The sequence below is a fragment of the Eulemur rufifrons genome, chromosome 8, assembly GCF_041146395.1.
Source record: "Eulemur rufifrons isolate Redbay chromosome 8, OSU_ERuf_1, whole genome shotgun sequence".
NCBI lineage: Eukaryota > Metazoa > Chordata > Mammalia > Primates > Lemuridae > Eulemur > Eulemur rufifrons.
The window spans coordinates 32,035,305-32,049,270 of record NC_090990.1 but is presented as its reverse complement, the minus strand read 5'-3'; the positions used below and the strand labels follow the sequence as shown (position 1 = coordinate 32,049,270).

The following is a 13,966-nucleotide window of genomic DNA, read 5'->3' as shown; positions in this document are numbered from 1 at the left end:
CCCTTTTTGTTTCCAAATTGGTGGAACCATGTACCCACTGGTCCCTGCTGATCCTAGCCTTTGGCTCCTAAGAACTTTGAACCCAGGTGTGACCTTGAGCAGTGACCACCATGGGCTCTCTAAGGCCCCAGGCTTCGCCTCCCCAGGAATGTAAAGAGCTCCAAGTGCATCTTATGCAACTGATGCCTATGCAGTCAGAGCCTTAGATTCCATTTCTAGTTCGATCTTTGGCTTGTTGTATGACTGAGCAAATTCTTCTTCTCTGAGCCTCGGTTTCCTCTTTTGTGTAAGGGGTGACAACCACTGTAACCCACCTTCCTCACAGACATCATCTTGGTGTCCTCTAAGCTGGGGTAGGGGTGTGTGATAGAGATGTGTAGCTGTCTTCCCACAACACCTGGGAGTTCAAGTTTTGGCATCTGCCTCTGTGCCTGTGGCGAAGATGGGGCCGGGCCCTGCCACATCTGTACTGCTTATATTTTGGAGTCATAGGGGTAGGACCACCCAGAGGACTACTCAACAACCTGAATGCCTGTAAGTGAGTCTGCAAACTGCATGGGTACCTGCAATGACTAGAGCCCCTGAATGAGAGTTGTAGTCCCCAGGTGCCCCCAGTGAAACATGGGATACAGAAGGGTGCTCAGGATTGGTGCTGAGCCATATCTAAGGCTGAGTATCCAGCCTGACAATCTATTTGGTCTGTCTTCAAGGTGGCCCCTCTGGTGTAAGTCTCTAAGAGGAGGACTCAGGATCCTACACTAGACCCTTCCTAACTGGGTAGAAATGTCTACAGCTATTGTCTACCCTTGAAATTCTGAAAAGGGAGCCCCTCCCAGAGCTGAGCCAACAGGACTCCTGGCCTGTGTCAACTAAAAGAATCAGGGGGTATTGGGGTTGGTTAAAGGAGAAGATAGGGGCTCCCTACCTTTTGCTGGCCAGTGCCCCTGATCTGTTCCTTTGCAGATCATGCTGCTTCTGGTGGCTCCCTTCACTTACAGACCTGAATGTTAGTTTTCTAAAATTACCCAGCAAGCATTTTCCAAATTCCAAGGATGAGGAATAAAGAAAGGTTGAAGGAAATAAAATTATTGTCAGATTACAGTTCTGCTTCTTAGGCAGCCACATTCTAGCTCTTAAAGTTACTTTTCATTCTGAAAAACTTAGTATGATTTCCTCTTATTCTTGGTCCTTCATCTCAAGTGGGTACATCTATCTGGATGCCCCTTCATCATCTTGGCCTGAGAAACTCTTGAAGTTACTGAGGGTATGTGGCCTGGAGTAGGAAACTCTTGGAAGAGCTTTCTGGACTCTCACATCTTGGAAGTGTTCTACAAGGAAGAAATTGAAGTCTTGTTTTCTGTCATTTCTAAAGACATATCTTGGACTCATGGGAAGAAGTTACAGGGAGACAGATTTTAGTTTACTTTTTTTTTTTTTTTTTTGCTGAGCTGATATGCAGTCTCATTTAGTTTAGTATTTAAGGAAGGACATTCTAAGAATTGAGTCTAAAGTTAGAGCTGGCTGTTGCATAAAGCAGTGAGTTCTTGTGTATGACGATGGTCTGATAGAGGCAGCCTGGTTTCATTTCAGCTCAATAAAACTTACAAGGCACTAGCCGGGGCCCTCTGCTTATCTCTACACTCTTTCCAAGTGATCTAACCTACTCTCACAGCTTTAGTTTTACTTAAATTAGACAAATGATTCAGCAATCTATATCCTTAGTCCAGACCTCTCTTCAAAACTGGATATCGAGCTGCCTTGTAGATATCATTCCACTGTCAGATGTCTCCCTAGGCACCTCAAACTCAGCAGGCATTGAGTGCTCACCATGTGTCAGACGTGTATTCCCAAACTCCTGCTTCCTTCCAGTGGTGTGCTGAGGGTGAGGCAGTGGGAGCAGTCACACCGCCCCCCACCCCAGTTTGGGCAAAAAGGGCATACACTACATGTAGAGAATTTTAAAACAATAATAATTCCTCAGAGTTCAGTGGGGCTAAAAAAAAAAGAAAAAAAAAACAATAACAAAATTGACTTAAATGCTGGCCTGCTGTGGGTGTCAAATATGCTCTCTGTACTACTGCCTCCTTCTTTGTATCTATCTTAGCAAGTGGCGTGAAGCTAACCATGCCATGCACCTTTGAATTGGGCTCCACTGTGTTCTCTCATTGGGCCCCACATCCCATTTGGTCACGAGGGCTTTACTTACATCTCTGATGTCTGTTCCTTGATTGCTGTCTCTACCACTACTGTCTCTCCTTGCCTGGCTACTGCCCTACCTTTTTAGTCTGTTGTTTTTGCTGCCCCCAGAACAATCTTGGTAAATCACAACTCTTCAGAGGCTCTCCATTGCCTGTGGCCAAGTTCTTCTCTTAGGAAGAAAACTGTGATCTTTCCTGGCTGATATTTCTGGCATCGTCTTCCTCCATCCTTCCCTGCGCCCCCATGCTGCAACATAAGGGTGTATTTGTCTCTTTCTTTCATTGTCCATTCTTCTGAACAAACCGAGCCCTTTAGGGACAGGGGTTAAGTCTTACTTTTTGAGTCCTAAGTTCCTGACCCCCATTAGGCATCAGTGCATGTTTGGTTGAATAGATTTGTATGGGTGAAACAGCATCATCAGGTAGAGGGGGAGTTAGTGAGTAAATTCTAACTTAAAGAAAAAAGCAAGAACAGACCCTTGGTTTAAATTCTGACCTCTTCTTGTTCTTCTGTGTGGTCTCTTCTCTATCTGAAAAAAAGCCTGTAGCTAGAGGCTTAAATGTGAGCTGAATCCGGCACCCATCTATCTCTAAATCATGTGCTCTTTCTCTCCTCCTGTCTTGTCTCTCTGCCTCTCTGCTGTGACAAAACAACAACAACAAACTGGTGCATGGAAAGAACATAGACATTGGAGTCAGGTTCAGAAACTGGGTTCAGTTCTTGGCACTGTCATGTTTTAGCTGTGGGACCTTGGGTAACCTCTCCAAGTCTCATTTCCTCATCTGTAAACTGTAGACAGTAGTACCTACCTCACAGCATCACTTTGAAGATTTAAATGTGAAAAGGTAAGTAAGGTTCTTAGCACACTGTAAGCTACTAAAAAATAGTAGCTGCTGGTATTATTTTGAACAGAGTCTCTGGGCTCTCATATCTGGCTCTGAGGGTTGGATCTGGAGCCCAGTATCCACGGTGCTGGAGGTGGGATCCCTTTCTTGGGTGGGGTGGGAACCACAGCTAATGGATTGGCCTTTTGGGGTCTATTTGTCCTGTAGACTCTGTTGGACTTCCTAGCCTAAGTCTCCATACCTGGGACATGGGTGTTTCCAACTTGTTCTCTCTTCCCTTTTTTGTAGGCTCCCAGGCCAGTGCCAGTACTTGGGCTTGCCAGTGGCGGATTACTTCAAGCAGTGGATTAATCTGAAAAAGGTACTGTGTGTGAGCTCCGCCTGGGTGCTTCCTCTGTTTCTCCTGGGCCTCAGAGCTCCCCTCCCTTGCTTTCTTTTCTTCTCTCTGTTCTTTTTCCCCTTCTGTTTTGTTCTTCTCTTTTCTTAACATCCCTCCTTCCTCCTCCCTAGCTAATATGCACTGAAATGTTGTGGTTATTTCTGAGAGTGGGGAGCTGCTTGGGGACCAGTCTGCTGGGTGGAGCATGCTGCTACCCTAGTTGGTGTCACCCAGACATGCAGAGAAGTCCCAGTGAAGTCTTGCCCAGAGCTGAATCTCTGGGCTGAGCTGTGTTGTCTCTAGGAGAGATGCGGCGCTAGCTGAGCCTCTGGGAAAGTATTCTCCTTTGATGTCATCATGAGTGTGGCCTCTGAACCTCCTGACTGGCCTGGTGTCTCCCTCTGGTTGGGAATTGGAGTTCATTCAATCTGGCTTTGGTCCAGCCGAGCTCCAGTGGAGCCTTGCTTCTGTGAGGAAGGGCCATGGAAACTATAATGTAATTCCCTTTGGGCATGAGGGAGGAGGCTGGCACTCACACAGCAACAAGCACGTGGAGAGTTGCTATGAAGCTGGGGGCTGGCAAAGACCTTGTGTAGGTATGATGGTGGGTCCTGGCAGAGAATGAATCACCCGGAAATCTACACTGTCCTAGTGTGTGCTGTACTTCCTAGATTAGCAGAAGAAAGGATGTGTAGGACTAGGCAACCCAGGTCCCTGCTCTGGGGGGATCTTTGCTCCAGGAGGTCCAGTCCACTAGGGAGACTCACTCTCGTAAGTCATTTTGATCTGAGGACAACAGCCCTGGAGCAGCCTCAGGAACCTTATGCCACCAGTCAGCTTAGTGACTCCAGGAAGCTCAGAGAAGGTAGTGGCTCCAGAGCCTCAGAGAAGAGAGAGCCCACTGGGGGGCCAGCCTCGGTATTACAGGGATTTGAGTTTTGAACTGAGCATTCAAGGAAGGAGGGATATGGACACGAGGAGGAGAGAATGCTTTCTTGGCAGGGAGAGCAGCATGCTTTTGGTGTGTGAAAGTATTTGTGCCACACTAAGAATGACCTTAGACTTAGTTCCATGCTTTGCAGCAGCATTTGTAAAGTCCTTTGCACTCTGGTTTGTCCGCACTTTGACCGCTACCCACCTCTCCTGTTGATCTCCCATACAACTGAGCAACTGCCGCTTACTACTGCTCTTTGGCTGAGGAGGCTGGGCTCTGCCCTAGCCTCGGGCCTCAGCCTGTGGCTGTCTTTCTGTCTGAATTGTCCCCCAGGCATATTTCTTCAGGCATATTCCTTCTCCTTGAAGATTCAACTCAGGTATCACATCTGCTAAGAAGCTCAGCAGTCAGTTTTGAGGCTCTTTGGCACTTGGGCTATCAGTTGTCTCAGTTGAAACTGAGTCCGTATGTGTTTTCTTCCAGACACGTCCATCCGGAGCACAGAGACTGAATGTGGTTTTCTGTGTCCCTGGTGGCTAGACCGGGGCTAGGTATAGAGTATGTGCTAGTGAATAATTGCCGGCTGACTAACTCATCTTTGAGAACTGGCTCCTTAGAGTCTCCCAGGCGGGGCTTGGTGGGGCTAGGAGTGTGGGTGTGGCTAGGCATGCTCTCCTGGAAGACCGCGCGCGCCAGCTGTCAGAGCACATCCGAGGCTGCTTGCTGGCCTCAGCAAATGCAATGTGAAGGCCCGGCCAGGCGAGGCAGGCGCTGACCATGAACAATTACTCTGTGAAGTTCACTAGACTTTTTGGTGTATGGCTAGCTCCCTGCCTCTAGCTTCCTTGGCAGAAAGGCAGGAAGGCAGCCGACCCGTGTGGTAACGTTGCCACCCAGGGCCACCTTGGGGCTACTGGACCCAAAGGGGTGGAGGCAGGCTGTCCTGAGTCTGTTCAGCTTGGTTCTCTGCCAGACTGTGCTGAGCTGTGGAGGGTGGGAATGGGTACGAGGGGAAACTGGGAACCCTGTTCCCAGTTGGCCTTGTAATTTCCTCTCATGAGGTAAACTTAGCAGGTTTGGGAAAAACAAAGGGTCTAACCCCTTCCTCTTTATACTCCAGTCATGTCATGTTCCAGGTGTGCTTAAGTGTCCGAAAGGAGAGATGGCCTAACTCTGGAATAGCCCTTTCCTTTGGAGACACAGGCCACAGAATCCTGGAAGCCCGGGGGCATGATAATCTTTCTGACCTTTATGCTGTGTGACTTAGTGCAGGCTGCACTAAGAGTCCTGCTCCCTTAAGAAGAGTAATGATAGAAGGAAAGCCAGAGAGGTTATTGCCAAGGTTGCAGAAGTATTATGTAAAAGCCTTACTCTGTGCCTTGTTCCCCCCATGTGACCCAGGCTCTGACAGGGTCCTCTCTGGTCCTTGACCTTACTTTATCTTTCCTCCTTCCCTTTTTTGTCCTCTCTTCTTCAACTTCCCTAGCAGAGTTTTGCTGCCAAAAAAGATAGAGAGGGTCCTGGTCTGATTAGCCACCTGAGTGAGTGAGCAGCTGGGACTGAATTCCCCATCCTCATTTCCTAAGGCCTTTCTTTCAGCTGCCCTCTCCTCTCCACAAATGGTGTGGGTCGCATTAGGAAATAGTAACTTTTCTACTGCCAGGTTTCCACATCTCCTGCCTCCACCTACTTCCCCTGTAGCAGAGTGGAGCAAGCCAGTGTTCGCTGACATTTGGGATGTCATTGAATGATCTCATATTCTTATTGAGCTGTCATCTTAAAGAGGACTTGGGGCCCTGCTCCCAGTTCCCTCCAGGAGGTCAGAGCTGTCACTGAGGGCCTGGAAGAATGTACAGACACACACACACACACACACACACACACACGCACATGCATAAATATACACATGTACTCATGTGAAAGAATGCACCCAAGTGAGAATACTCTAAAATTATATGTCCATGTCCACACATGCATGTGTACATATTCATATAAACACAGTCACCTGCAGAAATATTTGGAAATATACCCGGATATGAATGTATTTATTAAATAAATATGTATTCATAAAGTGTGAAGACACATGCACAGAGATAAACATATACAACTTCCTCAATAAACAAATATTCTTGAGTGCCTTCTGTGTGCCAGGTACTGTGTGAGATCCTCGGGGTATAACAGAAAATGTGGATGTTGAACAAATAATTTCAATTGCATTGAGTAACACTAAATGATTCAGGGTCATAGATCATATAATAAGGAAATGCCTTAGTGGGATGGGGTCAGAGAATAGTTCCCTAAGGAAGGATGTCTCAGCTGAGACCTGAGGTTGCGTAGGAATTGGCTAAGCACAGTAAACAGCATGTGTCGAGGCCCTGAGGGAAGTAGAAGCCTGACAGCTTCATGGAGCTAGAATGTAAGTTCCAGGAGGACAGAATTTTTTTCTCTTTTGTTCACTGGTCTATCCCCATCACTCTGAATAGTTCGTAGCACATAGACGCTTATTATTTGTTGAGTGAATGACTGCCTAAAGCATTCTGAAGGTGGCAAGAGGAGAATGGCATGAGGTGAAGCTGGAGGGGGAGGCAAGAGCCTATAGACCACACTTTGATTTTGACTTTTATGTTTAGGGTAAGGGGAAGATATTAAAGGGTATTAAACATAGGAGAGGCATCATCTGATGTGCATTTTATAAATGCTCTCTCTGGCTTTAATGTAGAGAGAGCTGTGACCAGATTTAGGAGACTAGTTATTGTTTTTTCTTGAAGGGGCTGCATTTGGCATTTTTCAGGTGGGACAAATCATTGTGTGGGTGATATTGCTGAACTTGTAGCATCCCCAGCCCCTGTTCATTGAATACCAGTAGTGTCCCTCTTCAAGTCATATGACAGCCAAAAAACATATTCCACTTCCATACATGTCCAGTGGATGGGGTGGAAGTGGGGAACTAGTCCTTGGTTGAGAACCAGAGAATTAGATCATTGGTGTAGACTAGGTGAAAGATGATAGTTACTTGGCTTAAACTGATAGCAATGGAAATGTAGAGAAATGGACTGATTCCTGAGTGTTAAACAATATAGTTAGTTCTGTTATAATGCAACATATAGGTTCCTGAAAATCACCATGCTACAGAAAGTTGTGCAGTACAAATTTTGTTAGGAGTACAACACTCAAAAACTTCATCAGTGACACATTAAAAAAAGTTAGGAATCTAATAAAGATGGTAGGGTAGTTTTACACATGTTAAATGGTTAGGAAATACATAAATACTACAATAAATATGGCACTTTACCTTGAAAAAGACCCATACTTTGCTTGTAGAAATGGGCATGACAAGGGTTGTAGATTGTGCGTTATTGTGAAATGGTAGAAGAAGATAGTGTGAAATCAGATGGAAAGTTGTAACCAGATGAATGTGTTCTGTAGCATGTCATGATCAAGCTAGCTGGTTGACGTTGGAGGTATGTACATGGACGTGTTTTGTATATTCCTACACAGCTCTGTTCAGCTGAATATAGTTTCCTATGTTTATCCAGTGTTTCTCATGGACAAAATTTCAATAAACATATGTAAAATTTGTGTTACGCTAAATTGTTCCCTAATACATCACTTGCATTGGAACAAATTTGCTCTTTCATAGTGAGTGTTATAGCAGCACTGATTGTATAATAAAGAGGAAATGATGATTGATTGGCTGTGAGGGTTGAGGATGTGAGACCATCGTGACCTCAGAAGTTATGATTTGAGTAACTAGGTGAATTGGAATGAATTTACTGAGATAATGGAAGAAGGAGAAGTTTTAAGGTTAGAAGAGAAGATGAATTCAGGGTGGGGCACATTGAGTTAAGATGCCTTTGAGACATTCTTGTTAAACTATTGAGGAAGCAGTTGAGTATATAGGTCTGGGGTTCAGGGGCGAAGTCTGAATAAGAGATACAGATTTGGGGGAGTTATTGGTGTTGAATGATAACTAAAGCATGGAAGTGGATGGGATTGCCCAAGCAGAATGTATAGGGTGAGAAGAAAAGAAAGCCTAGGACAGAACACTAAGAAATACCAACATTTGAGAGATAGAGGAGGAAGAGTCAAAAACAGGAGGAGAAGGAGTGGTCACTAATAGTAATAGTAATAATAATAGTTCTTATTTATTGATTGCATTTGTGTGCTAGACCTGTATTGTCCAATATAGTTTCCACTGGCCACATGTGGCAATAGATCGCTGGAAATGTAGCTAGTATGACTGAACAAATTTTAATTTTTATTTAATTTTAATTAATTTAAATGTAAATTAAAAACTTTCTTGAAAAACTTATGTTTAGAACAACTTGGGTTGGTGAATCTACATTTTAAACTGTTAATTATATAAAATCTAAATGTAGACAGAGTCTTTCTTATGAAAATTTAGTATCCCAATTGATATGTGCAGTAAGTGTAAATTATACATTAGATTTCGAAGACTTGGTATGAAAAAATGCACACTATCTCGTAATTTTTTGTATTTATTACATGTCAAAATATTTGGATATACTAAATAAAATATGTTAAAATAATTTCATCTGTTTCATTTTACTTTGTAATGTGGCTACTAGAAAATTCTAAATTTCATATGTGGCTTCATTATATTTGTATTGGACAGTGCTGTGCTAGGCACTAACATAGCTACGTTATCTAATCCTCACAACACTATGCAGTAGTTGGTATTTTGCATTTTAAGGTTGAGAAAACCAAGGCATAGAGCAATGATGAAACTTGCTCAACATTTTCACATTAGTATGTGGCAGAGCTAGAACTTAAATTTAGTTTTGCCTGACTCTTTGTGCTAAGGAAACAGAGAAAGAGAGTAAAAGAGTGATAGAAGAAGAAAGATCATGGAAGTGTGGTACTACAGAAACCAAAGAAAGAAAGTATTTCAGAAGAGGAGGAGTGGTCGGCTCAGAGAGGGCCGCACAACATGAAGACTGAAATTGAGCACAAGGACCCTGTGACCTTGATGAAAACTCTTGAGTGGCATGATAGGGACAGGAGCCAAATTGGAGAGAATCGGGGAGTAAATGAGACATGATGAGATAGAGAAACTTAAACTTTTTCAGGAATGTGCCTTTGAAGGAGACAGAAAGGATAAGAGCTAAGGGAGGGGCAGGTGTGGGGTTCAGGTGGGCTGTGTTTTCTAAGATGGAAGACATGTGCTTTTTTGTAGAATCTGTTAGAGAAGGAAAGCTAACTAGAAAAGTGAGAGAGAATCAATAAAGGAGGTCTGTAAGAAGGTGAGAGGAGATGGCATGGAGAACCCAGGTTCTTGAAAGTGTGTCTCTTCAGGAGGAAGGTCCCCTCTTCCATTGTAGTGGAGGGAAGGAGAAGAGATGGGTGCAGATGGATGTGGGCAGGCTTGCAGATTTGGTGGTGGCAAGTTGAGATAGTTCCCATCCCATGAGGAGATTTTTCTCTATGGAACAAGGTAAGTCATTTGCTGATGACTGAGAGAGGAAGGCTGGGAAGGATTGTGGAATGTAGAGAGGATAGTTGTAGTTTCAGTAAAGAATAGATGTGTGAGCTGACTTGAGAAGTATAGTAGGATTTCTAGGCAGTGCTGAGGGTCCAGTTGAGGTTGATAACATTAATTCATGGTGGAGCCACTCTGTTTGGTTGTATGACTTTTCAGTTTCAAATAATTCTCTCCAGTTTGGCTTCTGTCCCCATTAAGCCACCCAAGAGTTTTCACCAAGGTCACAGAGGTTGTTGTTACTAAGACCAGTGCTCTTATTTCAGTCTTTATGTTGTGTGGCTGTCTCTGAGCTGACCACTTCTCTTCTGAAACACTTCCTTTCCTTGGTTTCTGCAACACCACACTCTCATGATCTCTCTTCTTCTGTCACTCTTTTACTCTCTTTCTCTGTCTCTTCAGCATAAAGAGTCAGGCAAAACTAAAGTTCTAGCTCTGCCATATACTAATGTGAAAATGTTGAATAAGTTTCATCACTGCTCTATGCTTTGGTTTTTCTTAACCTTAAGGTGGAAAAAATAATAGCAACTACTGCACAGGGTTGTTGTGAGGAACTCAGCTACCTGGCTGTGGGCCTGGAAGAAGTAGACATTTAGATTCATCCAGGGTAGAGATTTTCCTCAAGGAGATACAATGAAAAGAACAGGGAGTTAAAGATATTGACAAGACAGCAGGTGACAAGAGGGACTGTGGGATCTAAGCTGAATGTTGAGGGAAGAGAAGATAGCAATGGGCCTGATGGACATGGAAAAAGTAGTTAGGTACCAGTAAGATGAGGAACAGGTATACTGGGTATAGTTGAGCATGCCAGACAGAAGGTTGAGAGATTTTGGTTAGAGAATGTCTGAATGAGTGATTTCAGAGATGGGGCAGTTCTAGGTGTTGGCAGGTTCCAAGGTGTGGCCATAGAAGTGGGTAGCTAATATTGGGTAGAAGAAACTGTTATTATAGTTAAGGAATCAAGAAACAAAAACGTTGGATGAGCGCTCCATAAGGATGTTTGTAGAGGTACACATGCACGCATAAAATATGTTTACCTACTGCATATGCACAGACGTGTATAAATACATGTACAAATGCATACCGACACACATACAGTTCATGTACATTCAGACCAAGTCATGCAAGTGTGTGCACACACACTCATGAATTTTCTGGAATCCCCACTGATGCTTGGGCCTGATTGGGTGATGTTATGGTTTGGATGTTTGTCCCCTCCAAACCTCATTTTGAAATTTGATCCTCAGTGTTGGAGGTAGGGCCTAATGGGCGATATTTGGGTCATGGGGGCGGGGCAGATCTGTCATGAATGGAGTAGTGCCGTCCTTCAAAGTTGAGTGAGTTCTCACTGTTAGTTCTTGAGAGAGCTGGTTGTTAAATAGAGCCTGGCACCTCCCATCTTTCTCTTGCTTCCTCTCGTGCCGTGTGATCTCTGTGCAAGCCGGCGCCCCTTCACTTTCCACCATGAGTGGAAGCAGCCTGAGGCCCTCACCAGATGCCTGATCTTGATCTCTTCCAGACATCAGAATTGTGAGCCAAATAAACCTTTTTTCTTTATAAGTTACCCAGCCTCAGGTATTTCCTTTATAGCAACACAAAACAGACTAAGACAGGAGGACTTTTGGAGAAGCAGACAGGCAGCCTTTGGAGGATTCTGAGTCAGTCCCAGCAGAAAGAGCTCAGCCAGTCATGCCCAGCAGTTGTAGGGATAGAGGCCACCTAGAATTTAACAGACCCAGATATGTTAGGATATGAAGATTGCTGCTCCACTTTTCCTCTGTCTTCTAGACTCTATGCCCTGCTGTGATTTCTGAGTGCTCTGGAGTGGGTGGGATTGGGACCAGCTCTTAGAGTAAGGAGGAGGAGACCTTCCTGGGTCCCCCCACGGAGGATTCTGTCTCCCCCCCTTCCCTGGGAGGGGACAGCAGGAGAAACTGCTGAAGGGAGGGTTGGTGTCTACAATTGAGTACGACTTTTCCTGACCTTGGAGCATTCAGAGTCCCAATCAGTACAGTAATAAATTAAGGGCTTATGGAGGAATAAATTCTCGGCCTTAATGAAGTTCTTTGCTAGGGGCCATAGGCAGGTCATCAGGTCAGGATGGTACAGATTGGAGGCTTCAGCGAGTGGGCTGAGCTGGCTGGGAAGCCATCAGGAGTGAGACGATCCAAAACTCTGCTAGTCAGGTCCTTTTTTGGAGCTGTGGGCATAAAGCTGCCCAAGTGACAGGCAGGCTCACAGAAGCTAGGACTCTATAGAAGGATGGCTGCTAGGTGCCAGCCACAGAGCCCCTCCCCTGGGGCTATTCAGAGCTAATTTGGGAAAAACAAGACCAAACAAAAATGAAAACCAAGAGAGGTGTGACTATCTGGGGGTCCTGCAAGGTGTTTGTTTTGTTTTATTTTGGAGGGGGACACTTTGCACTGAGGGCAGATATTTCTGGGCCACTCAGTGGTCAGAACCAGACTGGGGCTGTGGTCCCAGGTCTTTGGCATTATCCAAAGTACACCGCATTGTCCATGGGGCGGTGGGCAATTGTGGGTTGGGATCCTGCTGGGAGTCAGCCCTGTGAGCTAGGTAGATCAGGGCCTCTAGCTGTCTTTGGGAAGAAGCACTTGCAGAGTCCAGGACACAGAGCACTACGTGTAAATGAGGGAGAGGTCAGAGCACAGGTACGTGCATGAGATAAGGGGAGAGTGAGTGGGAGAGCAGCCCAGAGTGCTTGCTGCTGGGTTTGATGCTGGAACACTGGGAGGGGCCAGTCTTGAGGGCTGGATGCTGCTGAATTAGATCCTGAGTTCTTTCCTTTTTCATCCCACCCTCTGCAACATCTGCCATTGGGGATAAGCTCTTGGGGTATAGTCCAGAGGTGGAGGAGGGAACGGTGCTGTGTTTGGAGTCCGGGGCTGCTGGAGCTGGAGGGAATATCTCCTTCCTTCTCCTGTCCCTGCCCCCATGGTGTAGTGCCCAGCCTGGGCTTTTCTTTTAAATATGTCTTACAGCTGTCTGAACTCTGAAATTTCTTTCACTCCTTCCCTCGCCTTGTTAACATGTGTTGCCTTTGGGGTAATCAGGGAAAAAATATTATGTCCTTTTACAATTACCGGGTTTTGGAATATTAAAATGTCTCGCTGCATCGGCACTGTTATTTTGATTGGTATTCTAACCTTTGACTAGCCCATAAAGCGCGCCGCTCCTGAAGCCAATATTGCAGGACTGAAATTTAATTCCGAAATGATTCCAGATAATAGGGAGACAGATAATATATGCATGAAGGATATTATGTTTGGACTAACTGCAGCAGGGCCAGGGCTGGGGAGCTGAATAATAGCCCAGAGTGAGTTATAATCTGTGGGATAGAAATGCCTTACTGTCAGGGCCAGGAGAGGAACTCTTAAATCAAAGGCATGGAAAAGGGTGTGATTGCAGGGTACTTCTTTTGACAGGAAGAGCACCAGAGCCAAGAGGGTAGGTATCAAAGGCTATGCTCCATCTTTTCTCTTGAACAAGATACCAAAGGGCCTAGATAATCTAGCTCATTGCACCATCCCTATCTCCATATCTCCTGTCCCTCCATAACATTCTAGCCATAGCATACTTCTTGCTGCTTTTCAAGTATGCATGACTGTTTTACCTCGATTGACTTATGCTGTTCCCTTTGCTTACATTGCCTTTCCCCTTTCAGTGTGTTGGAAAAACTCCTGTTCATCCTTCAGAACCCTTTCGTGTGACACTTTCTCTGACGGTCCCCCACCTCTGGTAGAACTAGTAAATCACCTTGTTTGTGTGCTTCAGAACTTTGTACTGAGCATACCACATGCTCTTGTAATTATTTGCTTACATATTTTTGTTTCCTACTAGACTGTGAGCTTGTTGAGGTCTATATCCACCCATCTCTGTACCTCCAGTGCCTAGCACAGGACCTGGCACACACTCAGCATCAACAAGCACAATTGAATCCACCCTGAATATTGGGCAGGCCTAATGAGCTCCAGAGTCCAGATGCCTATTCCTCTGCCGGATTTCCCAGACAAATAAACTTAGAGAAGTTAAGTGACTTGCGTAAAGGCGTGTAGCCAGGAAGAGGTGAAGCTAGGATTTGAACCCAG

General features: G+C 45.0%; 1 protein-coding gene across 9 annotated transcripts in view; it reads left to right on the top strand.

Moving 5' to 3' along the window:
- ERI3 (ERI1 exoribonuclease family member 3) overlaps positions 1-13,966 on the top strand; it is a 128,972-nt gene that overhangs the window by 62,767 nt on the left and 52,239 nt on the right. For all 9 annotated transcript variants that reach the window (XM_069479844.1, XM_069479846.1, XM_069479845.1 and 6 more), the window contains one exon: positions 3,333-3,405. In XM_069479844.1, the coding sequence (XP_069335945.1) occupies positions 3,333-3,405 (73 nt within the window). The remainder of the gene's footprint in view (positions 1-3,332; positions 3,406-13,966) is intronic.